Raw genomic sequence first — 26,833 nt, 5'->3', positions numbered from 1 at the left:
ACTCTACACGGGGCTTTCATCGTCTCTGAGGATAGGTTTTTTGGTATTTTTGCGTCAGTGAGAAAGAGATCAAAGAAAGACAAGGTGTTTTGTTTTAGTCCCCTGAATTCTTTTTATTTATTCATGTTGGTTTCGAGCCGCCGGTCCCCTTCATGATGAGTTTTGATGTTGTAATCCGTATTAGCATGCAGCCCTCCTACTCCTCCCTCCTCCTCTCTAAAATAGACGGCAGTGCAGCAACAGGCTCGTCAGATTGAGTCTGCTTTACCAAGTTTGACCCCGGCGTTAACATTAACTGTGCCATCTGGTTGTGTTTGAAGCACTTTACAGAGTGTGAGGCTATATTTATGACTAAGACCTCACTCACAAACCACTCAAGTATATATTTCTGTGTATGAAGCGTAAGAAACACATCTAATGTGTTGCCTTATTGGGTGTGAAGTCTTGGCAGTGTTACCGTGTTGATATTTTGTGGGTATACTGTATATGGACAGTTTCCCACCAGCAATTATCACTTGGTGATGTTGCTGACATGAGGTCACTTTGCTGCTACAAATTAAAATGATAGAAAAATATGTTTGTTAGTGCAGTATACACCAACAGTGTTTTTTTTCAGATGCAGCATGTATTTAATACACACAAAATACTTAATTTAGTGACCATCTCATAGAACACTGAATCATCCCGGTTTGAAGAAGGAAGAGAGAGAAAAATTGGTTGACAGAATGTGAAAACCGAGGGAGAAAAACTTAAGTAGAAATAGGAACAGAGAGTTATGCGTCTGTCTGTGTGTGTCATAAAATGTCCTTACGTGTCACAGACGAACCCTCGATGATTATAGGATGACACAAAGCTATAAGCAAATTCACAGCCAGTCCTAGAATCGGTTAGGCAAGTTACACCCTGATATATTGACCGATGCTGCGACTTCATATATCGTTGGATCCTTTACTATCCTACAGAGAAAATTACTTCCATGAAATAGACGGCTTTATTTGTGTTAGAGCAGATGGTGTTCTCTCTGCACCCTGTAAAATGCTCTACTGTTAGATTATAAAGCCGACAGCACTAAGTCCGTTCACACGTGGCATTAGGTGTGAACTAGGGGTTGCACTGACTAGTCCACTACCTAATAAATCAACAAAATCATAATGATATTGTTGAATTTCTTCGTCAAAGTTATAAGACCGTTGCTGTTATACACGGAAAATAGTTTTTGTTTTCCCGGCTACACTATCCTATCTAACAGCATGCTGCAAAATAATATTAACTGTTACTGATGGTGCCGATTTATATTAATCAGTATCTGAGGTGTACAATGTTGATATGCTCATGTATTTATGTTGAGTGCTGTGGTTGTAGACAGTGATTGTTTTTTTGTTTTTTTTGTCCTTGATGTCAGTGAATGCACCATGCAAGAGACCAAAGTTCTGGTAGAGCCGTCAGTTTGCCGAGTGAGAGCTGCATATTAGAAGTGTCAGACTGATGGTGTTTATGGTGATGATGTGTGTTGCAGCCTTTTCTACAAGTTTATTGAAGCTTGAATACAGGTTGCCCGTGTTCAAGCTTCAATAAACTTGCAGAATAGCTTCCATAGCTTCCTTTGTGTGAGACACTACAATATGTTAGGGTCAAGAATATAGATTTCATTGTTGCAAAGCATTACTTTCTGCTGTGTTTTTAAGTGTAACATTATCGACTAGTCGACGGCTGTTCTGTTTTGGCCATATCCCAGAAACCTGGGTATAAGACACACAAGTCATTCTACTTTGAAAATAATCATTAAGCTAGAGATGCTCTTTGTCTGAAGAAGGAGACAAAATTGCATTCATTTAGTTTGCTAAATTAAAACTTGAAACACCAATTTGCGTGCAGTGGCAGCAGAACGAATTTAACGTCAAACAGTTGACTCAGAGCAAAGTGGTCTTTTGTAAATATTGCTCTTGCAACACAGCCGATTACCTTGGCTGTGAATGTTCATACACAGACTCAAGTCTTTTTATGGCACTTTTCTGGACTATGTCCAGTATAATGGCATCACAAATGACAATACTAGCAATTCTAGCTTTGCTTCCTTATTGAGCAGAGCTGGTCTTTCTCCCAGCATGCTCAGTAGTTGTAAAACTGAGGTTGTCCCTGCTCAAATGGCACACGTAGCACTTATTTTCTTTTATAATAAATTTTCACTTTCTGTTGCATTTGTATGTCTTTTTGGAAACACAAACTGATTAACTGATAATACCACTCTCTCCATCTCTGATAGTTGTGGCAGCAGAAGCGCTAGTCCAGGGTCTGAGGACACGCCCTGAAGACACCGACTGGTCCTACTCAGGTCTGTAGTAACTTTTTTTCCCCCTGATTTTCATTATTTATCATATTTGACATATTTTTTGTCATGTGACGACACAGATCATTTCAGATGTTTTGTCAAGAGTTTTAAGATGTTATTGGCTCAATTGTCAAATAGACCATTTATAAGTTTCAATGACTGTGTCTTTGTGTTAATCAGTGCAAAGATACTAAATTTGTTTTCCAAGAGTAATTACAGTTTGTATAATAAAGGAGCATTAAAAAGAGTTTAGACAGGAAAGCCCTGAGGACTGAGTAGCCTTGTGCATTTAAAGTCACACAGACCCTTCCCAAAACAGACAGCAGTGCTGGTAAATGTCATCCCGAAAGGTCTGAATATCACATGAATTGAAGGAATTATCTGTTACCATCTCCCATGAGAGAGCCTTGATCTGTCTCAGACCATATGGTTAGATGACATCAGCTAACTCAGCACGGAGCCCCCACCGAGCTAATCTGCGGTCCAACAGAAACAAAGAGTGGCCACAGACAGACTGTAATGGTCCCACAGGGAGAGATTAGTGTCTGGTCAGGAGGAGTCCGGAGGAGCGATCAGACTCAACAGGCCATCAGTGTGCTAAATGCATCGCTATTAGACTTATTAACCTGCACCCCTAATTAGCATGCTGCTGACACGTTCCATTTGAAGCTCATTATACATTATGATGTATGATATTGCTGGCATAAGATCTGACCCTCTAGGGGTAGATGCTGTATTTCTCAGAGTCATCGTGTATAAATCAGGCTACTAATTGACTGATCAGATTGAACATCCTCCACTTACAAATTAAAACAGCAGCCCATGATTTGTTGATGTGTAGCTGTAACGAGAAAATATTCAGCTAGTTGTATAGGTGAAGAAAAAGCTGGTCTGGTTTAGCTTTGTAATCGTGAATGTTAGTACAGTGCAAAAACTGACTATTTGCCAGAAATAGATATTTGTGACTCATGTGGACATCAACAATGTGTTGAAGTTTTGGATAAAATGTTTGCTCTAAAAGATATATTATATATAATGTATGCAGTATTATTTCAAGTGTGAATTGAAGGATTAATGTCCCTCATGATCACTTGCTGCTATTTTTGTCTTCATCCCTTCGCTTAATATTCTTCAAATTTCCCAAACCATGACAAAGTCTGCACCAGTGGAGCTTAAATCGCCCACCTGCCACCCACCTCAACGAATTATTTTCTCCAATTTACAGACCCCCGTCACATCACACATTTCCATTATTTGTCAGTGTGTTTTATGATTTAAAGGTATTAAATACTATCTGTATAGCTTTTCACTTTTGGTCAAATGAAGATGGACATTTTTACAATAGCCTGAGCAGAGGCTGAGACCTTTACTCCCTTCCAACTGAAATGATGAAGATCTGCTAAGTTGTGCCTGTCAGAAATTTTTAAATAGCTATAATTTTCCTCATTATGGATATATGGTAGTATTTCAACCATCCGCTGTTTGTCAGAATGTTAATTTTTAGAACCCGGATAAAGAGTAACTGCAGTACATCCATCAGTAGTTTGCAGCTCTAGTAAAATGTGCTGTGTCACTGCCTATTAATGATGACACTTTTAATGGTAGATGAATGGCCACCATATATTACATTCCTTATTGGATTTTTTTTATACGCAAGTGTCAGCTGCAAGCTAAAAGAAATACTGCCATCTGCAATCCTCGTCAGCTTTGATTTGTTTTAATGTGCAACTCCTGCGAGTTCTCGCTTAGAGAACTTTATGAATAAAATTTGAAATATGTTAATTACAATAAAATAATAATGAAACATAACACACCGAACATCAAATGAGTGTAGCAAAACCAATTACAACTAATTTAATTACGTTAACGTATTCGCCGCTTTTCATGGGTGTAAACATCCACTGGCGTTAACTTTGAGGTTTAATGTGGAGCCTGGTCATGAGCCAGGTTTTAATGGACTTACGGCAAGGGAGTGACTAAACCCAGATTCACTTCCATGCGTGCACTCAGATAAACCTGTTTCTGCTAATTGTTTTATCAGTAGATGCACATGCACCATTTGCAACATGATGGATATGCTGCTTCTTTTCTGTCGTTCCTGCTTCTATATCTTTCTTTCTTTGTACTATACTCGTTCCTTCTCATTGTTCTCTCCATTGGCTTGTTGCAGTTCATCATCACAACTGAAGCCCTCTCAGTGGCAGTTCATCTCGATTCACTGTAACTGTAGCCACTGTTGGCGTGTGTGTGCGTGCGCGTGTGTGTGCGCGCATGTGTTCTCAATCTTGTTTTTCCGACCAGCTCTGTTTCTTGCCTTGTGCTGTGTGCTGAGCCGTGAGTAAAAGCATTAACATGTGAAAGAAACACACTTCATTGTGAGGCACTGTGCACAGCTTTTTAGTTAGGTCAGAAGTGGGGAGGTGGGGGGGGGGACTAAAAGGGAAATAAAAGAAGGAGAGGCAGCGGGGGGGTGCAAGAGAGCGACGGAGTGAGTGTCGGACGGTAGAGGAAGGTTTGAAATTAGGCGACATTGAAATCACAATACCTCTATTCAAACTGAAACCACGGTTGTGTGGTTAGATTTTCCACAACCAGTTTAAAATGTGGCTTTATGGCGGCCCGAGATGAAGCAACAAATCATTAAATAACTGGCTGTTCTTGTGAGATTTAAGATATAAAGTCTAATACGTCTGGTTTAATTATGATAAAGAAGACTTTCTTTATGGCCTTACTTTTTAATGTTTCCAAGTGAAAATAGTTAGATGTCTAAATTGAGTTTTTGCTCAGCGTTTGGTATCCACCAGCTCCTGTGGAAAGCATCTACATTAGCCACTGTGTGCCGCAGCTAGATCTAATTTGAATGCATAAAGCAGATTTGTATGAAAATGTTTGTGTTTGTGTTTCTCTGGTTTTACATTAAAATCCTGAAGCTTTTCAATCAAGGTTTTCCATTTCAGACTTGATTAAGTTTCACTCGATCTAAATTAAAATCCCAGTAGCCTTAATGGGTATTTAAAGTGCTTGCAATAAATCTGTCGGTATGCTACATTTGAGCATGAAAGAATCCTACCAGCTCCTCCTCCTCCTCCTTCTCCTCTGTGTTGTCCTCATCATTACTCCCTGCTTTGTCTCCAGGGGGTCCCTGGAATCCTTCTGCCTGGAAGCCACCCCTTAGGGCCCCATCTGTTATGTGTGCTTGTGTGCATGTGTTTGTGTGTAATTGTGCGCTCTGATAACCTCGATAACCCGGGAAAATGGGAAATCTTTACAGGAGTATTATTGAAACACTCTAACAGTGCTAGATGATGAATAACATTTTTGTGTGTGTGTGCGCGTGGTTTTTGTGACATCAATATAAACCATCACAATAGATGCACTCATACTTATATTAGATGCAATTTACATTGGAGTTGCAACATGATGCGAAGAAAGAAAAATACAAAAGGAACATAATTGAATCAAAATGTTGAATTCACTTTAGATTTTTTCAGCACTTTTTTGTCTGTTTCTTTTTTCTTTACCTGTGTGTCTGTGGCTTTGCCTCCCTGTGCTTTTTGTGTCTATATCCCTGTCTCTTCCCAAGTCCTAGCCTGGGGCCATGCAGGTTTCAATACTCCCCCTGTGCTTTGTCTGGGCACGCACATAGGCGTGCATGAATTTTAAATATGAGTCCTTCCTGTCCTCGTACGTTTGTATAATTCATATCTTTACATTCGGAATTACAGGATTGCAAGGAGAGACAGGCTGTGACTGAGGGTTTATATGTTCACATTGGGACTCAGATCACACGTTTGGTTAAGTTGTTCAGCCGTTTCCGAGAAAACATCCTGTATGTACCCTTCAGTGGAACAGAACGCTGCTCCTAATGCAGCACAATCATTAGGACCAGACTGATAAGGACAGTAAGAGGAGGCTGTGAGGGGTTTATCTGGCCTAACCTCAGAGGAATGATCAGTTCTAGATGCTTCTTGTTAGTCACGTTAAGTTTAGTTTTGCCTGTATGTCATCATAAATGTATTCACTGTAAACATTATATATTCACAAAATTATTGGATATTAATCAAGGGAAGACATCAGGAAGACATTTTTTTTAATATAGTGTCTTTTTTTACGACATCATGTGGTATATTTCAGTGCGACCAACAAAAACAACTCAAAATTCCCAAATGTAAAGTCATGTTTTTCTTACAATGTCGCCATCATGACAAGTAATACTCAGCAGATGGACTTTTTGACCTCAAAGGTGATGTGTTAGAAGTAGAAAAAAAGGAATGAATATGGCAAGGACCAAATTGCGATAGCTAAACGAGTGGGTCAGAGCATCTCCAAAACTGCAGCCTTTGTGAAGGTGTTACCAGTCTGCAGTAGTCAGTTACGTGTCGAAGTGATCCAAGGAAGGAAAATCTGTGAATGACGTGGATGGCCTGGTGCATTTGCGTAACTTAACCAAGGAAGTCATGCCACTAGGATGAACTTCTTCTGGGAGACCCTAGGTCCTGTCATTCATGTGGATGTTACTTTCATATATGCTATTTAAGCATTATTTCCAACCACGTACCCACTTTTCACAGAAAGGATTTTCTCTGATGGTAGTGGCCTGTTTTAGCAGCTTCAGAAATTGTTTGAGGGGCACAACAACAAGTTCAGTGTGTCGACTTGGCCTCCAAATCCCCCAGGTCTCTGTCCAACGAAGCATCTCTGTGATGTGCTGGACAAATCACTCAGATCGATGGCGGCTCCCCCAAGCAATTTACAGGACTTAAAGGATCTGCTGCTAAAGTCTTGGTGTCAGATACCACAGCACACTTATAGAGGTCCAGCGTAGTCCAGCCTTGACGGGTCAGGGCTGCTTTGACAGCAAAAGAGCAGCTTACATAGTCTTTGGCAGGGGGTCAGTACATGCCAACGGAGATTCCTAGTAGATCACTTGAGGTGGACATTATAATTCTGCTGTTACTTTAATTAGTTTCAAGGCTGTAAATGAAATGATCACCAATGTGCAACATCTTGAGAACGACGAGCCTCGAAATTCACACATCTGTTACTAAATCTGTTCTCACTGCACTTGAAGCGGCATACTGCCCCACTGTCCATCAAATCGCTACCATTCGCAGCAGTAATGCCTGTTTTTCACTGACTGGATATGAGGACTGACAGCTAAACCACAAAGAATTGCCTTTAATTCAAAGCTGCTCCAATTGGTTTCTTTATATCAGCTATTACTGTCAAATGACAGGGTGTTATATGAAGAAAGAGCATTTCCATGGAGCATTTCAGTCACCAACTTTAAGCCTCTTCTGCATACAAAGCGATTCGTCCATCACTTTTTAGCTGCCAGTTTGCCACTAGTGGACGTTCCAGGCTCCGGTTACCTAGCTAACCATCTTGTATATTTCCCACACCATGTTTCCAAATGAAACAGGCCAAACATGGAAGTATTGCTTGTGTTTTGACAGAGCTAGCTCCTTTTCCACCACTCCTCTAGATTAGAACATACTGTCAACAACGTGTCCACTCCATCTGTACCCAACGCTCCGAGCCTGCCACCAGAATGGTGAGTTTGGTGATAGGGACCAAAATCGTGGACTGCGTTTCCTGCTGTAAACTTTTGTATTGTAGTACGTCAACTGTAATCACTTAGCGGTCGATTTTTGCTAAATTTGTAGGGGTATTATGGCATAGACACAAGAAGCAGATGCGACACAGAACTCAAGGCGTTGATACCTTTTGGTGGTGTTAGATGGTGATGGATTTGCTAGCTTTTAAAGAGATAGCCCTAGCCCAAGGCCAATTGATTGACAGCTCCAAAAGGCAAAAGCAACAGGGGAACGAATATTTTCCTGTTGATAACTTAGCATGTCTGTGTCGGTCTGCGTGTTTGTTGGTTGTGTAAATAAGCTGACACATGCACCCTACCTGTACATAGCGATAATGTCGGTGCTGTGTTGTCTGTATGCTCCACTGCCCCCAAGCAAACATGGAAATCAATTTTGAATGCTGCCTGAACGCTCTCCTTTGAGGAGAATACACGGAGAGGTAACGTAAAGTTGGCGGCGGTGTTGATTTCCACCACAAATGATAACACTTTCTTCGTGGCGACAGTGGGGGGGAACATTTCCCTTTTAACAGGAAGGAGCCTCGGGGTGGTCGGGATGAGAGGAGAGAAAAAAAGATGAGTGTTGAGCAACAGCAGACAATGAACACTGAGCTGGTTCTTGGGTAAAACCGCCACCGCTGGATGACTAATTGATTCATTATAGTTCTCATCATGATGCTAATAATTTGAGATTACTTAACATACTTCAGTGTATTGTAGCCATTTGAAAGTCAGATGAGCTGGCCCCATGAGAGCCTGAAAGCTCTTATATCCTTGATTCAAGTTATTAAAGTGTCTCTCAGCCAGCTAGCTGTGTTTTCTTTCATCTCTCATCCCGTGCGTCCGCCTGTTGCCACTTTCTCGATCCCCACGCCACGTCTTCACCACCCACCACGTTCTCAACTGCTTCCTTAGTCACCAAATACTTTAGGCTGACTTGTCTTCTGCTCCAGTTGTTGCTCAGCCTGCGTGGCAGCTCCTGGAGCCTTTTGGGAGACGTGAGGTAATGATGCAGAGGTGTGTATGTGCGTGTCTTCCTCTATTCGCAAATACACACTTTCCGCTCCGCGTTTGCTTTCTTTGTTCCTTTTTTTTGTTTTCGTCAGTACTCGACGAGGTTAATGAGTTCATTTGCTGTTGTTTCTGCACATTGACTTGCTCCGCATGTGCGTGACAGGAAACGGTGGGACACGTGATGAGCTCAGTATCCAAAAATGTCCAAAACGTTCCACATATTTACCAGCCCAGCCAGTACAATATATGTCTTTCTTCAGTGTTCGCGGGTTGGTAGACTGGCATCAAACGATACAGATAATTCTCATATGAGTACTTTCATAGGTCAAGGCAATGTATTAGAAAACTAATAAGTACAGATATTAGATTTTTTTTCTTTTATTACTTTAATAAACCTTTGGTGTATATTCAGATAAACAATTAACCAGTTTCCATAGCCAGTCTGCCTGTGTTTAATATTTAACTGAGTGAGACACTCTGGAGACTTTTCATGCTCACAAGTTCAGAACAAGCCGTCAAGATCACATGAAGAGCATATGGCTCTGATTCATACCCATTTTTTTTTCTTTCCCATGAATAATCTGACAGGTCTGATTGTCAGATAGGGTGGCTGCTGATGTGTGTGACAGTCCGTCATTATAGTAGATCTCACTGAATGAGTGTGGTGTGTGTGTGTGTGTGTGTGTGTGTGTGTGTGTGTGTGTGTGTGTGTGTGTGTGTGTGTGTGTGTGTGTGTGTGTGTGTGTGTGTGTGTGTGTGTGTGCGCGCCCCCTTTCTCAGCCATTTATAATACATTCATTTAGGAGCTTAGATCTTGTCAGCTTCAGAGTCCCTCCTTCATGTGTGAGTCAGTTAGTGTGTGTCTGTGTCCCATGAATGCATTCATAGACATTGATTCCGCTGAATAAAAGTGAGTGAAGCCTCCTCTCGCACAAAGGTGCAATTTCTGTGCTCAGAAGAGGCTTCCAGCCGTCTGAGATGCTAATCAGAACTCATGACACCAGGTACGACAGAGCCATCTCTCTCTAATAGAAAAATTTAGCAGTGGATATCGAGGTTTCAGAGAATGGGTTTGTTTATTCCATTTACTCAGAAACACAAGGTGCATTTTTACCAATTCTATATGCAGAGTAGCTATTACATTCTAACTGATATGATGTTTGCCCTCACTGTTATGTCAGCAAACAGTCCTCACGGCTTTCTTTACATGGAAGTGGTAAATAATAAATGGGAGGGGTATATTTTTGCTGTGATTACATTCAAAATACAGACAGGCTTTATCTTATAGATGGTTTTGATTTATCAAGCAAGACCATCTTTTACTAATTAGGTTAGGTTATTACAATAAACCTAAGGCTTGTGGACCTGTAAAAACATCACTCGCTGCCCAAGTAATGTTCCAGTTCAGGGTACACATCTCACCAAATAGAATCTATATGCCCTCATCGATTTTTGTCCCGACCCTTTTATTGAGGATATGGGAGGTGGTAATGCTTTGCTTTTCCAATCAAAAAATGATCGTATTGCATCCTCCTGTACTTCAGAGTCGAAGTTGTTTTGTCCAAACTACCAATAACATAAATCTGAACTTCTTCTGTTGAGAAATGTATGAAGTTACATTTAGCTAGCTAGGATGCTGAAAAGTAACCTATGCAAACCTTTATACGAGGCTGCCATAGCCAGACTCGGGAGAAGAAGGCCTAGTGCCCTAGCTGACACTCCAACACCAGAAATGTAACTATGCGTTGCAGCAACACCAACCACAAGAACTGTGATTGGTCCGCTTGACTGTTACATTTTCTGCTTTAGTATTTAGTCTGCTTCTCCATCTCCGCCACTATGGAATTGATTGTTTTGGACCAATAAAGAAGGAAGACAGAGGAAAGGTTAACTGAGGATGTCTGGAAATACAAACGTTCATATGACTCGTGTTCGCCGAAATTTCAGTCACCATCGTGAAAAGTGAAGCTGAAAGAATTTAACCAACTGGCAAAAAACACACAGCGCCGACTAGCATTTGTGACAGAATATAAACACCAGCCCAGGCAGCGTAAGTTACTGCGTGATAATACAGATTCAAGAGCTCGGCTGTGGCTTGAACTCAGACGGCAGCTGTTTTTTTTTTTTTCTCTTTTTTCTTTTAATATTTTATACGCATTCAGCTATTTTTGCCGCCAGTGATGCAAACAGGAGCAGACAGTCCCCCCAAAAAGTCAAGACCTACATTATTCAATTTAATAATCCTGCATGTTTCCTGAGCAGTTAGCTCACTCAGTGGTGCACAACCTTTTCACAGAGGGTGAAATCGGCTCTGTGGGTTTGTGCTGTCCATGGGAGCTTAATTGGTGTACGCGTAGGCAGGGGATAGAGATACACAATTTCTAGTCTACAAAACACACATCTATATAGTATATCAGTGTGTTGTACAGACACACTACTTTCCTTCATTTGTCTACTTTCTGTGCTTCTTTCTCCATCTTCCTCCTCATCTTGTCTGTTCCTGTTTTTGTCTCGTGCTTTTTACTTGCCACTCTCCTTTAAGGGGAGACCTCTTTCTTTATCACCTTTGCTCTGCTCCTCTTACCTTAGCCTCTTTGTCCTCTGCTTGTGTATCTCCTTTCTTCTCTTTGTCCTCCATGCACTCTCCTCCTCTCTCGTCTTACCTCTCCTCCCCTGAGAGGAAGGATTGAGCTGGAATGATTGGGCTGTTGTGTGGATAAAAGGAGCAGCAGCATCAGGTGTAAATGGTTTCTGTCTGGAGCACTTTAACAGCCGGCTGCTCTTCTGGCTGTTGCAGAAAAGTTTGCTCCTTAAGTTTACATCTTTACTCCTTTTTTTGGTCTTTTGTGTCATTTCATAACAAATGAACGCTACTTGTGTCATAATGTTGAATTTTAAACAAATCATACAGATTGTTCCTTTTGTGAGATGATCTATTCTGTCAGTCAAGACACAAACACTATATAAATATATAAAAACTCTATAATTATCATATTTAATGTCTTTAATTTTTCACCTACAATAACACTGTCAACATCGGCTAACTACTTTAAAATGCAACTTGGAGATAGGAAACGCAATTTCCATATTTAATCGTCTAAATTTTCCACCTTGACTAAATGCGAGTGGGTGTTTTTGGATTTAAAAGAATGAAATGAGTCTCCATTTAAATCCAACTCCAGCTTCAAGGAATGTTTTTCTGTCATTTTCTCCAACCTGTCAGCTACTTGTTGCCATGGCAGCATTATGTCAGAAGAGCAACTGTGTGTGTGTGTGTGTGTGTGTGTTTGTTTGTTTTTGTGTGTGGTGTTGTGATGCTCAGACAGATGAAGCTGCAGGGGTGAGATGTGGTTATTGGCACAGCGACTCCCCATCACGCACACGCCCCATGCGCACTTGTACAGTAGTAACACTTTTATGCAAAATACGAGTCGACATTCAACTGATACAATAAGATGATTAATAGTCTCGTCAATAATGACTGAATTCAAAACTACTAATAGTGAAGTGGTATTTGATGTCTCAGTAACAGATACTGTGTTTGTTATTTTATGAAACTGAAACTATTTGGTTTAGGGATGTCCTGATGTCTTTTTGTCGGACCAAATTTGAAAACTTGAAACTAGGGTATCAATTCTAAGTACTGATATGAGTATTTACTTGTGTTTGAGTATAGTTGCAGATTGAGTGGCTGCTTCTGCTGCTAAAATTGACTTTGTTTGCTCCTTGGATCTCTGATTCTCAGTTGAGCTACACTAGAGTGTCTTCCAGGGGGTAGGCAAAGGCAAAATGTTTTAAATATATAGATATTTTGATTGCTACTACCCAACTGGCAAAGCTTCTCTGAGCCCACGTTAACAGCCAGCTAACCCACCTACTGCCATTTACCTCCTCTCCTCCTCTTTCTTCTTCTTCATCGCTCGCCTTTTTCTTCCTTTTACTGATGGAGGTGCATTATTGCCACTACCTACCTGCAGAGCTAATATTACATATTGTAACACCAGATTTTATGAGTATTGTTCATAGTACATGGTTACATGCTGTGGTAAAATGCTATCAAGCATGGTTGTATCTGAACTGTTTTTGAGCACAAGATTTGATTGATATTGTCAGCGATATCACATATTTCTAACAATACTGGTATCAGTATCTGGTCCCAGTACTGATACCAGAATCCATATCTGTGTTTAAGATTCTGGTAGGTCTAGTTCCAGTACTATCGGGGCTGTATTAATCATAGGCAATTTATACTTCTTTGTTCAAATCAAATCAAATCAAATAAATTTATTTATAAAGCACATTTAAAAACAACCAAGGTGACCATAGTTCTGTACAATTCAACGATCACAAATTACAAACAGGTGCAGAGTAAAATAACCATGGCTGGCACAGCCTGGAAAATAAAGACTAATGGACACACATGGGGAGATGACACCTGAGGCTAATTAAGGACACTTAAAGGCCTGCGAGAGCATAAAAGTTTTAAGGTTGGCCTTGAAGGTGGTTACAGTGGAGAAGCATCTGATTGCAAAGGGTAAGCTGTTCAACAGCTTTGGGGCAGCTACGGCGAAGGCACGATCACCCTTTCCTCATAGCCTAAACCGGGGGACAGTCAGGAGCAGCTGATTTGAAGATCTAAGAGATCTTGGGTTGGAGGGGGGAAAGTAGGTTGCAGATGTATTGGGGGGCTAGGCCATGTAGCTCTTGAAAAACAAATACAGATCCTTAAACTCTGTCCTGTATTTCACAGGGAGCCAGTGAAGGGACGCTAGTACTGGTGTTAAATGTTCTCTCCTCCTAGTGCCTGTTAGCAATCTGGCAGCAGAATTCTGGACCAACTGCAAGTGGGATAGAGATGTCTGGCTGGTACCTAAGTAGAGTGAGTTGCAATAATCCAATCTAGAGGTAATCAAGGCGTTGGTAACTGTTTTAAGGTCAGAGAGAGAGAGAACTAATTTTAGTTCTGCAATATTTCATAGTTGGAAAAAGCAACTTTTCACTACAGAATTTATTTATTTATCGCATTTTAAATGTTGGTCGAAGATCAGATTTATACCTCAAGGGGAGTTTTGGGGGGCAAAAATGGAGGTAGTTATTTGCTATCCATACTTTGGCGTCTTGGAGGCAGTCAAGAATGGAGTCCAAGGTGGAGTTATTACTATGACCAGGTTCGAGTGGGAGGTATAACTGCGTATCATCGGCATAGCGGTGATATGAGATGTTGTTGTTGGAAAATGGAACCTAAAGGGAGCAAGTATAGGGCGAATAGGATGGGGCCTAAGATGGAGCCCTGGGGTACACCGCAAGTTGACACAGAGGCTACGGCAACAATGCAGACCCCTATGCAGTGCCCGTGTGGACCCAGCGACCTAGAGCTGACGCGCACTTCCCCGGAAATGTAACTACGTGCTAGAAAGCGCAAGAGCTGTCATTGACCTGCTTTGCGGTAGTGTCTTTCCGCTTTAATATTTCCAGCTGCTTCTCCATCTCCGCAATTTTCAAATTGATTGATTTGGACCTATAAAGAATCAATAAGCTTAACTGAGGAGGTTTGGAGATACAGACATTTGTATGACTCATCTTTGGCGAATTTCGGAGAAAGTTTCAGTTGACACTGTTGAAAGTGAAGCAAGAAGTAGAACCAAAAATTAGAAGCAAAAAAGACACAGTGCTGGCTAGTGTTGTTACGGAGTGAGCCAGACTGACAAGTGAACCAGTATAAATGGCTCGCACCTAGCACGCATCTAGGTCCCACTCTAGTGGCACCTTAATAGAGAACATGGCTAGAAATAGATGGAAAGAAAATACAACTGAGCAAATACCACAATTTTAGGGGGTGGGTTTGGATGACTTGACTATATAAGTGAGCAAGTTACTTAAAGGGAATAGCTTAACACTGCCTTTGCTGAGTCGTAAAGAAGAGGACTGATTGATTCCTCTCTGATGTGTACTATAACTATGCAGCTATATCTGGCAATCAATTAGCTTAGTTTAGCGTGAAGTTTTAAAGCAGCAGGAAAAAGCAAGCCTCCCTCTAGGCACACTCCAGTGTCCATAAATAAACCTGACTAATTAACACATCTGGCTTGTTACACGTACGCTATAAAGATAAATGTATGTTGGTAAATGGCAGCAATTCCATAGGGCTTGTTATGCAGAGCATTTTATTGAATCTCCTTCACCCATTAACCCACATATGGATGCCTGTGAGCATGTTTAATGGTACCATAACCAGTAAGTCCGCTCCTGTTGGCTGACTTTATCACACTGATAGTGATAGAAGGCTACAGGAAATGTGGTAATGTCTCTGTAACCTGAATAGCCAGTATGGGAAGGCCATTTGCCTTGGAATGTCCATTTCAGCTGGACCTTGTTGTGTCTCTGTCTGTTGTACCTGTGTGTGGTCTGTTTATATGCATCCCAAACAAGAGGTCTCTCAATATTCCTATTGGCATCTTACACTTTGTCATCAGTTGACATTTTTTAATTTTTATCAAGCTATATAAATTATGAATTATTTTCATTTTCACATCACATATAATACTCAAGGTCATTATTTCAACTATGCCCACAAGCAACAGAACTTGGATTAAACCAATTTTTTTTCTCTCTCACCCACTTCGTTATACATACTCAGTTACAAGCAGACACTCACATCCAGGAATTTAAAGCCAATACCTGCTAAGTCATGTGTGACCACTTACAGTTAAACCATCTGCTCTGACCTCATTAGACTCTTTGTCTTGACTGTGTACTACCCAGGAAAGCACACACAAGCTAATGACAATATGTTGGATAAGAAGCATCCAATTATGTAGCCATGTAAAATCTTACAATAAGCCTATCTTCTATATAGTTGTTCAGAGGAATTTCTCAGACCAAGTATGAATACTTACATTTGAGATTGAGATTGTCAGGGCGCTCATATTTAAATCCAGATTTTCCCAGAGCCCACTTTAACTCTACCAGAGTCTGTAACATAAATACTACATGCTTGTCCAAGAGGGCAGCTGCCTCAGCTGTACCTGAATACTAAGTAGGAATAGGCTAAGGAGGCATGTTAAAATGTCCAACTATGAATGTATGACTGTCACTGAACCGGCAAACCTTATCTGAGCCATAAGAGCCATGATAACAGCTGGCTAACCTCCCTACTGCCGCATATCTGCCCAGTTACTGTTGGTTACTTATTGCAACCCAGGATTCTATGAGTAGATTAGATTAGATTAGATTAGATTAGATACTTTATTTATCCTGAAGGAAATTCAGTGAAACCACAGAGACATTTTAGTATTTTTGTCCCCAGAGGAACCAATTTTACAGTTGTACTATTTTTATTATTCACTGAGCATGAAAAAATCTTTGAAGTGATCTTTAATTTTATTTTTTTGCACATGAATGTAATATGAAAGTACATACAGGTGTGTCCACAAAAGCAGAAATAATAAAGTCACGCAGAATTCAGTCAGTAGATAAAAATGCAGATTATGTGTTATAGAGTCATGAATAAATTCACAAACACACACACTGCATGTCTTTAACTTTAAACATGAATTGTAAATTTTGACATGTGCTCATAAATAAGCAATTGACTGACACCCAGACATGGGTGGTCAAACACTCGTGATAAGCATCTTCCGAGCTCTAACAAGAAGAATCCTACCTTTGATTACGTTATTTTTTTAATTTTTATTTTATTTTTTTGCATTTTATAGGCTGTTCCTCATTTACATTATTTATGTGAGCGTTGTTAAAACACCCACCCACACCACATCAATAAGTTTAAGCCGACTCCTTGCAGCACACTTCAAAAAACAGTTCATGCACATCCGCACTTGTACAGGGCACCAATATATGAACACGCAGTATACAAAGCATGAAATAATGCTCTACCTATACACACACATTATAGCAGACAGAGTGCGAGCATAAAGTGTGACCTGAAGCCGGTCAGTAATGTTTGGCCTACAGCTTGACCATCTGCCACTGTACAGCTAGATTCATTCAACTGTCTGCGTGCTGTTTCTAAACAGCAATATGCATATCTCCTTGGACTTCACTGGTACATTTAAAGACTCAAGCATGTTGCCGTCTATAAATAATAACACATACTACATACCGCCATAAAGCTATCTGCATTGAGTTTAGTCTCAGAATGTTGCTGCAGGATCACTTTTTATCCATAACAAGAAGGGGCCACATCTTCTTGGAGAGCAACAGAGCTCAAGATTGCTCAAAATTCAGCAACACTAAAGCTCTCTCTACTTATCCAGGTACCCTGAACCAACGCAACTGGGGAAGGAAGTATCCGTCCTGCAACAGTGCCAGACAGTCACCGGTGGACATCGATGAGACTTTCACCCAGGTCAGGCTGCAGTACCAGAACCTACAGTTGGAAGGCTTTCACAAGTTGACAGCAGAGTCAACCATCATCCATAACAATGGGAAGACTGGTATGTTTTCTGCTGTACATCTTTCCTTAAAATATACATTTTTGCTCCTCCGGAATTTGTGGCCAATCACAGGTGTTGTGGTTTGCATCGCTGTGAAGTGCAGTTATATTTCTAAGGAAGGTGCAGTTCAGGCTACGGTGTCGAGGCCAGAGTGAAGCTGTAGCCTTCTAAGAAGCTTGAAAGCTTGAAATGTTTTTTATTCAATGGTCTAATAACCACAACCTTCAACAAAGTTGTCAACGTTCCTAAAAAGTCTCAGTTCCAAGTAAAGCTGCAGATGCCACATTTGGATTGTGATCTTACGTGGAATCGAATGATAAGCTGATTCACATGTATTTTCTTTTCAATCTCAGACTAAAGCTTATAAACCAGCAGGAAAAATATGAAGATACATCATGTGGCAGATTCATCTATGGAAACGATTTTTTTTCTGAGTACTGGTGGTGGATGTCTTAATCCCTAGATGTGGAAAGAAGCTTAACTTTACAGACGTAACAAAAAAATAAAAAATATTCACAACTCTGAGGTTAATGAAGGGGAGCAACAGCTAGGATTTAAAAGAGAACGAAGAGAAAGAGACTATGTAATTGCGGGAGAAGCAACCAGAGGGACAGCAGTTCAGAGAGATCGTGTGGAGAAAGAATCAATGCCAAGAGGGAGAAATGAAACTGAGCTACAAAAAAAAAGTGGCAGCAAAAGAGCAAGAGGGAAAATGTCCATTTATATGGAGAGGGAAGAGGCAGAGGAGAGAAATGAGGACGATGTGAAGAGACACCGAGAGGAGAGGCGTCACGTAGAGTGATGTCTGGCCTGATAAACGAATGAAAGCTGCCTGAGCTATCATCACCATCTTTTCCGTGCTGCATGGGCTGTAGCCTTGTGTGCCTGGATGTGTGTGCATCTATATGTTAAAAGCTGCGAAATTAATCATTTTTGCTCTGTGAATACCGACAGGAAATTGCGTATTAAAAAGATATTGCATGGCTGGCAGGACATGAGGGTTAGGGTTAGAAAGAAATATACGACACAATAAACATGATACTGAAAGCTCTATCCTGTCGTGAGACATTCTTTTTTAATAAAATAAATTAAGCATCCAAAATCTTGACATGCCATGTGACAAATCCCCCAGTTAATGTTCTGAAACTAAAGTCCATGTGTGTGTTTCAGTGGCCATCAATGTGGATGGGGAGTTCTTTGTGAGTGGAGGAGGTCTAAGCTCCAGGTTTCGTGTTGGTAGAGTCACCTTCCACTGGGGGCGCTGCAACGCCTCATCAGATGGGTCCGAACACAGCGTGAACGGGATGAAATATCCCCTGGAGGTAAAGGACAGTGGTACACAGCATCTGTTAAGTCTAACAAAGAACGCTGCGTAAAGCTAGCTTGTGTGTTTCTGGCCGTGGTTCAGATGCAGATCTACTGTCATGATCCAGATGACTACCAAAGTCTGGATGATGCTATCAAGGAAGGAGGAAGGGTCGCTGCCCTGGCTGTGCTCTTTGAGGTAGGTTTGACTGGATGATTATAATCCAGTCGCCAAAGATATAAAGGCAATATCATTGGTTCCCAGTTGATGCTTGTGTTCCCTTTGGTAGATTACCCTTGAAGACAATGAAAACTACAGGCCTGTCCTAGAGGCCATCAACGCTGTCAGCAGATTTGGTAAGCCACTACTGCAGAACTATAGAAAAATGAATATGTAGCTGAGAGTAGATGATGACAGGCTGCTTTTCTACCGGTAGAGAAAACATATTAAAGGAACTCAAAGCTTCCTTTAGACTTTTTGATATCTATGACACAAAGAAAATAGTCTATTGTCTGGAAGAGAGACGAGTAGCAGCAGCAAAGCAGATTGAAAATGCTTGAAATGCTAAATCTAATGTCGGCAAATTGTATAGTTGAAGCATTTTATCTCAAGTGCGTGACCATGCACTTTTGAAAAGTACCTTAAGGCTCCTTCAGGTACTGTGGGACATACACAGTGTAACCTACGCATGTAACCAATCCCTGTGCGAACTTTTTATTGCTGTGCACTGGCTCACTGTACAGCAACGCCACCAAAGCGCTAGTCAGCGCTGTGTCTTTTTTTGCCAGTCTACTTCCTGTTTCACTTTCCACTAATGCTTCACTTTCACCAATGGTGATCGAAGCTTTTGCAGAAATTTCGCCATACAAATGTTTGTCTCTTCTCCTCAGTTAACCTTTGCTCGACGTGTTCCGTCGTTATTGATCAAAAACAATCATCTAAAATTGTGGAGTTGAGAGACCGCCGGAACTACTAAAGCGGAAACATGCTACGACCGTGTGGACCAATCACAGCGCATAGTCTAAACCGCCCATTAGTCCTTCCTTTGACTTATCTACTGTTGGAAGCTGTTGGCTCGTATTCTCTGCTGTGGAAACACAGCTATTAAAAGCCTTCAACTGGAAGTCCTGGGGCCCAGACACAGGCTGTTTGCTGCCAGTAATTGAATGGTAGTTGTATTTCGGTTTGATCTATCGGTACCTTTCATAGTGGAAATGCTGCATCCTTACAAAGATATTTATTGCTTTTACCAGGCAAGAGTGAGTCAACGGAGCCTTTCAGCTTGAGGTCCTTGCTGCCTAATAACACAGATAAGTACTACATCTACAACGGCTCACTGACGTCACCCCCCTGTTCTGAAGTGGTGGAATGGATCGTCTTTAAACACACCGTGGCCATATCAGAAACACAGGTCAGTTAAGAGCAACACTGATTTCTTTGTGTCATTTCAGCAGGCTCTAAAGAAAAGAATCTAGGTTTTCATCCACTCTTTTATTCTTCATAGTCCTTAAAAAGACACTTTTAGCATTTTCATTCTAGTTGCAAAAAAGCTTTTGAAGTAAAACTAATAAACCGACATCGGATTGATGAAAGCGTGCAAGCTTAGTTAACCCTTTAAGACCTCAGATAAAAAATAAAAAAAAGCTTTGTTATTTGAATTAAAGTTACTCACCAATGGACAAAATTCAAAGCCTGGCTGAACTGTGGCTATTGAGCTTTCTGGAAAAAAATCTGCCATTACGGTAATGATGACGCACCGCTGCTGTTGGCTATAGTTGGGGGGAGACCCAGGAAGAGATAGTTGTTTGGAGGAACTGGTTAGTATAAACCAAGTAAGTTATACCTTTGAGATGTCATAAAGATTTTCCAGACAAAAGCACAACTTCCCAGTTTTCAACCACACACAAATTGTCAATAGCACAAACCATTGTGAGTTACGGTAATTCATAAACTGTGAGCTTTAACGGATCACCGGCAATCTGTTCGGTTTTAATGGGTGAAACACATGCCATACTTGTGTATTGGTTTTAAAAGAGAACTAGAAAAGCTCACATAGCAAGCAACATAGGCATTGGGTATTCAGTTTAAACTTTAAAATATATGGATGTTATCACCAAAAGCAACATCACTGCTGCCTGTAGTCGTCGTGTGTGGCTGTGATTTGTGGCTGGCTTGAGGTTGTCATGTCTTTGACATGTGTGCACAAAACAAAATCCCCACATCTCACGCTGAAGTGATGCGGTGTGACAGATTTAGTCAGAAGTTACATGACAAGTTTTTGTTGTGGCACGAGCCGATAAAAACGGCAACACAAGCTGACGCCGAAGCATTACCGCCATTTGATTCCTCGCTGAAGACGTCTATGGACCCCAGAGGAACGCTGACTGTGGATGAAATCATCTGTGTAATAATCATCAGTTCTGTAGCAGAATAATGGAGATTGAACGAGGCCCTGCCAGTGGTTGTGTGCGTATCGCATGTTGATGTTTGTGTGTGTGCGATTTCATTCGCGTGATTGAAACGGTTTGGCAAGGCATGACACGCGCACATTTGAACAAACCAAAAATAGAGCAGCGCTGTCTTTCTGCCTCAGCCTGGCACCAAAACAAGCCTCTTAAACACACACACGCACACACGCATCAGTTTTGGGTTTGCTTTGGCAACTGGATAGAGGCAAGGAAGGTGCACATGTTTCTTTTCTTTGATACAGTTTGTGTTTACTCTTTTTTTTTTACCACCGAAGCTGGAGTTGTTTTGCGAGGTGATGACCATGGAGCAGGCGGGGTACGTGATGCTGACCGATTACCTGCAGAACAACTTCAGGGAGCAGCAGCAGTTCATGGGTCAGGTGTTTGCCTCCTACACCGGAGTCGAGGACGTGCTCACGCCCAGTATGTCATCACCTGTCCCAGAGACAAAGTTATTTCTGCTTCATACCCATTCCACTTGTTTACTTCAAACCTCTATCTGTTCATCATTTTTTTTTACTGAGGGAAAACAGAAATATTGTTGTAAAGCAGGGTATGACATGCAACATGGCTAAGAGTAACATGTGTTGTCATGGTGACGTGGCGCTGTTACATCTTGTTAAGCCTGTTCTTTGGAGAATATAAATAAATTATATTTATGTACTTCATGCAATCTGTGTCACCTACACAGGCGACATACACAAAGATCAGCCACAGCATTATGACCACGGACAGGAGAAGTAAATAACATTTACCCCATTTTCGCAGTGACACTCCGGAAGCCTCCCCCAACAGGATGCAGCCTGACCCAGAGACACACACAGTTTAGGAACAACTCAAAAAAAAACATGAAGAACAAGGTGTTGACTTGGCCTCCAAATTCACTGGATCCCAAACTGATAAAGTATCTGTACGATGATCCACAGAGGCCTCTCCCCTCAACCCATAGAATCCAAAGTCGCCCCCCACTAATAACATCCTCTTGGCAGACACCACAGGACACCCTCAGAAGATCCATGTCCATTTTCTGATGAGTCACAACTGTTTTGGAGACACAAGGGAGATCTACACAATATTAGGAAGGTGGTCATAATGTTATGCCTGATTGGCATATGTGGCTGCTGTAAAGCGAGTCCGATATGTACCGTACTTTGGAGACTACAACACGGGCTGAACATGTGCTCAAAAAAAAAAAAGCTGTGTGATACAAATATGGGAAGTGACACTTAAATGCACTTTCTGAAACTGTCTGAGGTTACGCCCTTTCAGAATAATACTCTAAATGAAAGCTCAAAAGACCTTGGTCCAGTCACAGTGATTTCAATATTTAGTCATAATAGTCATTAGGCACGAGAATGTGGTTCAGTCTCAGAGGCCGTTTTGCAAACTTTGTGGAGAAACTAAGGGTTCACATTCAAGGTCTGGGGTGATGCGTGTACAGCACAACAAGCTTAATTTGATGCCACACTTTACCGTCCTTGGAGATGAAAAGCCGCGCAGCGCCGCTTGCTCTGAGTGGAATTTCAGAAACAGCTCAGAAAGTGAGTTTGATCAAGCAGCGATCGCAGCAGCAGAGCACAGACTGAGAAACTGCGATTGATCAACAATTCTGTTCCCTCCCAGCACACAGCATGTCGTGATTTTGAAAAAAAATCTTCCTTATTAGGCCTTAAAGAGTTCAATCCAGACTCTCTAAAGCCTTTCACCAATCTAATTTATAGCAGATTTTTGGGCGGCGCGGAGGAGAAAATTGAATCTACCCTCGGGGATCAATATAAATATTACATTATTAATCTTATTTTTCGTCCATGTCTGAAAAATTACCCATTTTCTGCTTCCACTGAGGCTGCAACGCTGTCTTCCAAGGTCAGCCTTATCGTGATCATCAAAAGGTAGAATTCACGACCCTCTCCATTTTCATAAAGTCGACCCTGAAGTAAAGTGGTCCTTTTGGGTTGCCAGGCAGCTCCGCTTTGTAGTTCAGTGGTCCTGCTCCTCTCAGCTCAATTTATATGGCAGCTCTTTTTGAAATTGAAATAAAGTATTCAGAAATTCATTTGGCTCTGACAAATTCATGCACGCATACACGCTCATACCCTTCCCCAGTCATTGCGTCATTCGCCCCCTGATATGGAAGTCCATATTTTTCGATTAGCGCCAAGTTAACTGCAGAACTTAATGACTGACTTGTTTTCTTGCATCTCATTCTCACAAATGAATAATTAAACATTTTCACCGACGTGCCTCTGTCCCCAGCCTGCAGCTCTGAGCCCGAAAACGTTCAGGCTGACGCTCAGAACGACACCACCATCGTGGTGACGTGGGAGCGCCCCCGCGTGGTTTACGACACCACCATCGACTGGTACACCGTCACCTACCAGCGGCTGCAGGGCCGAGACCAGAACAAGATGGAGGACAGGACGGACGGAGACCAGGACGTGGTATGAAAGCTCTCTTTGGATTTCTCCTCAAAAAAGAAAAGAAATTGCTCACTTCAGAGAGCACTCACATGTGTGTTGCAGTAATTTTTAATATGTTTTGCATCGTGGTCCATGGCCAAAGCTTGTTTGTTTCTCCTGCAGCAAATATCAAAATGTAATTAGTTGGTCCATTCATCCATCTATCCGCTCTCTTTCTCCATCAGTTCCTCTCATGGTGCGACTGCTGTTAGAATCGAAGTGGCTGAATGATTAGTTGACAATGACAATCGATGTTTGACCTTTTAACGGGTCACTGACCAGCCCTTATTGTGACTAGCAATATGTGTGTACTGTGTGTGTGCTTATGTGGACAACTCTTTGACCGTAACCCTTTCTTCAAAGGACTACAGCCAATATTATTATATTACACTACATCAGTTATATCTCTTATAATGCATTTTTATCAAACATCATGGGGCGGCAAAAAAATATCGATATGGCAATATATCGCGATAAATTTTTCTCCGATACAATATTGAATTTTAATGTCTTAATATCAATTTTAAAAGAAAAAAGTCATGTTTTGGGCCTATTGTGAACGACTTCCACAGCTCCACCACCACTTATTCTGTACAAATGCAATGAAATGGAAATGGCTCATTTTGATTAATATGGTTTTTAGACTCAATTTGTCCAATGAATGTCATGTAATGTAACTTATATGCAAATTGTATTTTAAGCTGCATTTAAAATTTCTCATTGAACTTTGTAGAGTATTGCAATATATGGCAGTATCACAATTTTGCTACAATGTATCGTATCTTGACTCAAATATCGTGATACATATCGTTATCATCAAGTCCTTACCAATATCCACCCCTAATACATCATTTTACTAAATTCGTTCAAATTGATTCATTTAGGATTTGAAAATGTAGTAGTTGTGGCGTTTCCATTAGTTTACAGCTTGAGTACCATCAAAACGAATTTATTCAAGTGCATATTATGACAATTGAAGACAGGAGAAGGCTTTTATAAAATTATTTTTGGCAAAAGTGTATTTAGTTTGAGATAATGTCCTCTTACTGTAATGGAAACACAGCTAAAGACTGAGTACCTGATACAAAAAGAGGAGGTGGAGGAGGGAAGCTCAACAGACGGTGGCCTTAAAGGGTTAGGGTGATCACTGGACAAAGTAGTGACACTGAGATTGAGAATGAGGTGATTTTGACATTGTGGGAAAGAAAGGAAATGGACAATGGAGCAACAGAAGTGCTGTAGCCCATATTGACTGTGGAGGAGTAGAGACAGAGTGTGTGAACAAATCTTCATTATTGAACCTTTGCCTATCTTCATTATGAATGCAGAGCGTTCGACAAAACAGACCAAGGTTGAACAGTAGCACGGCCAGGATGACTATTGCAGCGAACTCTTTTATTTTAGTAGCAGTGTTAAATAACAACCAATTAAAACCACTAATATAAGCTCCCCTGTGTGACTTTACAGGGTGTAATCATCTCCAGCCTGCTGGCCAACAGCAGCTACGTGGTTCAGGTGGTGGCTGTTTGCACCAACGGTCTCAGGGGACGATGGAGCGACCAGATTATAGTGGACATGCCTTTAGAAGATCCAGGTACAAACACACAGAAACTGTGTGCACAGAAAGATCACACAGTTGAACTGTTTCATTTTCAGAGTCTTTGTTTCTTTCCTCTCATTCTAGAAAGCGAGTCTTACCCCGACCCCGTCAGGAAAGACGTTGAAGGCAACAAGGAGGTAGGACAGTGTGTATCTGCCGTTTCATCTGACCCCATAATTGTGCTAAATTTTGCACAATTATTCTGCAGCGTTTGCCCTGTGTTCAATCATGTCCGTGAACCTAATTACTATGCAAATGAATGTAATTATATTCGTAATTCGCTTGTCATTGAGTGTTTTTGAGAGCAATGTAAAAGTTGATGAGGGACTTTAAGAGCGACTGGATACTTCCTCCATCATCTTCCAGCTATCTGTTACTCCTTCAGTATGAAGACCTGTCCCTCTAAATAACCCAACATCCTGTGGTGTAGCTCAACAAAATAGTGATTATTCTTTCTAGGCCTCATCTGGAGCTCACTGGGAGAGGCCAGAGAACCAGAATCAGGTGGATTTGCTTCCTGAGGACCACAGCCCAGTGGAGGAGGTCCCAGTGGAGCAGACCAGGGTTTACCAGAACCAACCCTTTGACCAAACCCAAGCAAATCAGAACCTCCCGGTGCAGATCGGCACCCGTTCCACCCCAAAGACTAGCTCCGACTCCACCGCGCCGCAGAAAACTCGACTCAACCAGAACGCGAGGAAGAAACCGGGCAGAAACAAGTCGAAGCTCGATGATATGGATTGGAACCGCGTTGATGGCGACCAGCTGATCCCAACACACCGGCCCTTCACCAATGGAGGCGTGGACGTCAATAGCGCGATCTGGGCCACGGATCAGCCGGGCTTCCTGTTTCCAGTTGCTCGGACAACCACGCCGCCGACCATCCGCCGGCAAATCACAGAAGAGGCCTCGTTGTCAGTGTTGTCGCATCAGGTACTCAGTCAGATTATTTAATGTTTAAGTTTTTTGAGACACAACAAGGTTCATTGCGGTGACGTGTTTTGATGCAACCTTTCACAGTTAATCTAATCTTAATCTTTTTTTTTTGGTCTTCTGTCTGCTCTGTAGGCAAGTGATCATGATCCACTGGGCCAAGATGGTGAAAATGGCCTCAGCTCTTCCCAGTCGGACCTGTACACCCCTCCCGTGGAGGACGTCCAAGTCACAGACATCTTCTATGAAGATGCAGTCAACAGTTCTCCTCTGGAAACCGTCACCTCATCTGCACCAGTGTCTGGTGCTGTGGTGCCAGGTCAGATCTGACACCTTTATTCTCGGTTTGACACTTCTCTGCCGTGACGGGGAAAATAAAGTGTTGATATTTATTTTGAATCTGGGAGATTACTTCAGTACTTCCACTACAGCCAGCGAAGGAATTCTACATGATCTGGCACCATAATCTAACCAATATACAGTAGTGTGTGTTGCACTTTTACTTTCAACTCTCCTAGTTTCTGCACGTTTGAGATTAGAGAGAGGACTGTCAGTGAAATCTCTCCTTTAAGTCTGTGATGCAACTTCATTTCAAAATTGGGAAGGATTTCAGAACTCCTGTACTGCAAGCCCAACTTTATTAAAGTATTAATTGAAGTCTGAAAGCCTTGGAAA

At 41.5% G+C, this 26,833-nt stretch overlaps 1 protein-coding gene across 2 annotated transcripts in view; it reads left to right on the top strand.

Annotated features, from left to right (window-relative positions):
• Window positions 1-26,833, top strand: part of ptprz1b (protein tyrosine phosphatase receptor type Z1b) — a 65,085-nt gene that overhangs the window by 19,276 nt on the left and 18,976 nt on the right. For both annotated transcript variants that reach the window (XM_047574766.1, XM_047574765.1), the window contains exons 2-13: window positions 2,264-2,332; window positions 17,213-17,392; window positions 18,563-18,714; window positions 18,801-18,896; window positions 18,988-19,054; window positions 19,952-20,109; window positions 21,442-21,589; window positions 23,423-23,607; window positions 25,093-25,219; window positions 25,310-25,362; window positions 25,685-26,158; window positions 26,294-26,477. In XM_047574766.1, the coding sequence (XP_047430722.1) occupies window positions 2,264-2,332; window positions 17,213-17,392; window positions 18,563-18,714; window positions 18,801-18,896; window positions 18,988-19,054; window positions 19,952-20,109; window positions 21,442-21,589; window positions 23,423-23,607; window positions 25,093-25,219; window positions 25,310-25,362; window positions 25,685-26,158; window positions 26,294-26,477 (1,893 nt within the window). The remainder of the gene's footprint in view (window positions 1-2,263; window positions 2,333-17,212; window positions 17,393-18,562; window positions 18,715-18,800; window positions 18,897-18,987; window positions 19,055-19,951; window positions 20,110-21,441; window positions 21,590-23,422; window positions 23,608-25,092; window positions 25,220-25,309; window positions 25,363-25,684; window positions 26,159-26,293; window positions 26,478-26,833) is intronic.

The sequence above is a fragment of the Mugil cephalus genome, chromosome 22 (assembly GCF_022458985.1).
Source record: "Mugil cephalus isolate CIBA_MC_2020 chromosome 22, CIBA_Mcephalus_1.1, whole genome shotgun sequence".
NCBI lineage: Eukaryota > Metazoa > Chordata > Actinopteri > Mugiliformes > Mugilidae > Mugil > Mugil cephalus.
The sequence above is the reverse complement of the archived record's forward strand: the minus strand, read 5'-3'. Positions and strand labels throughout refer to the sequence as shown.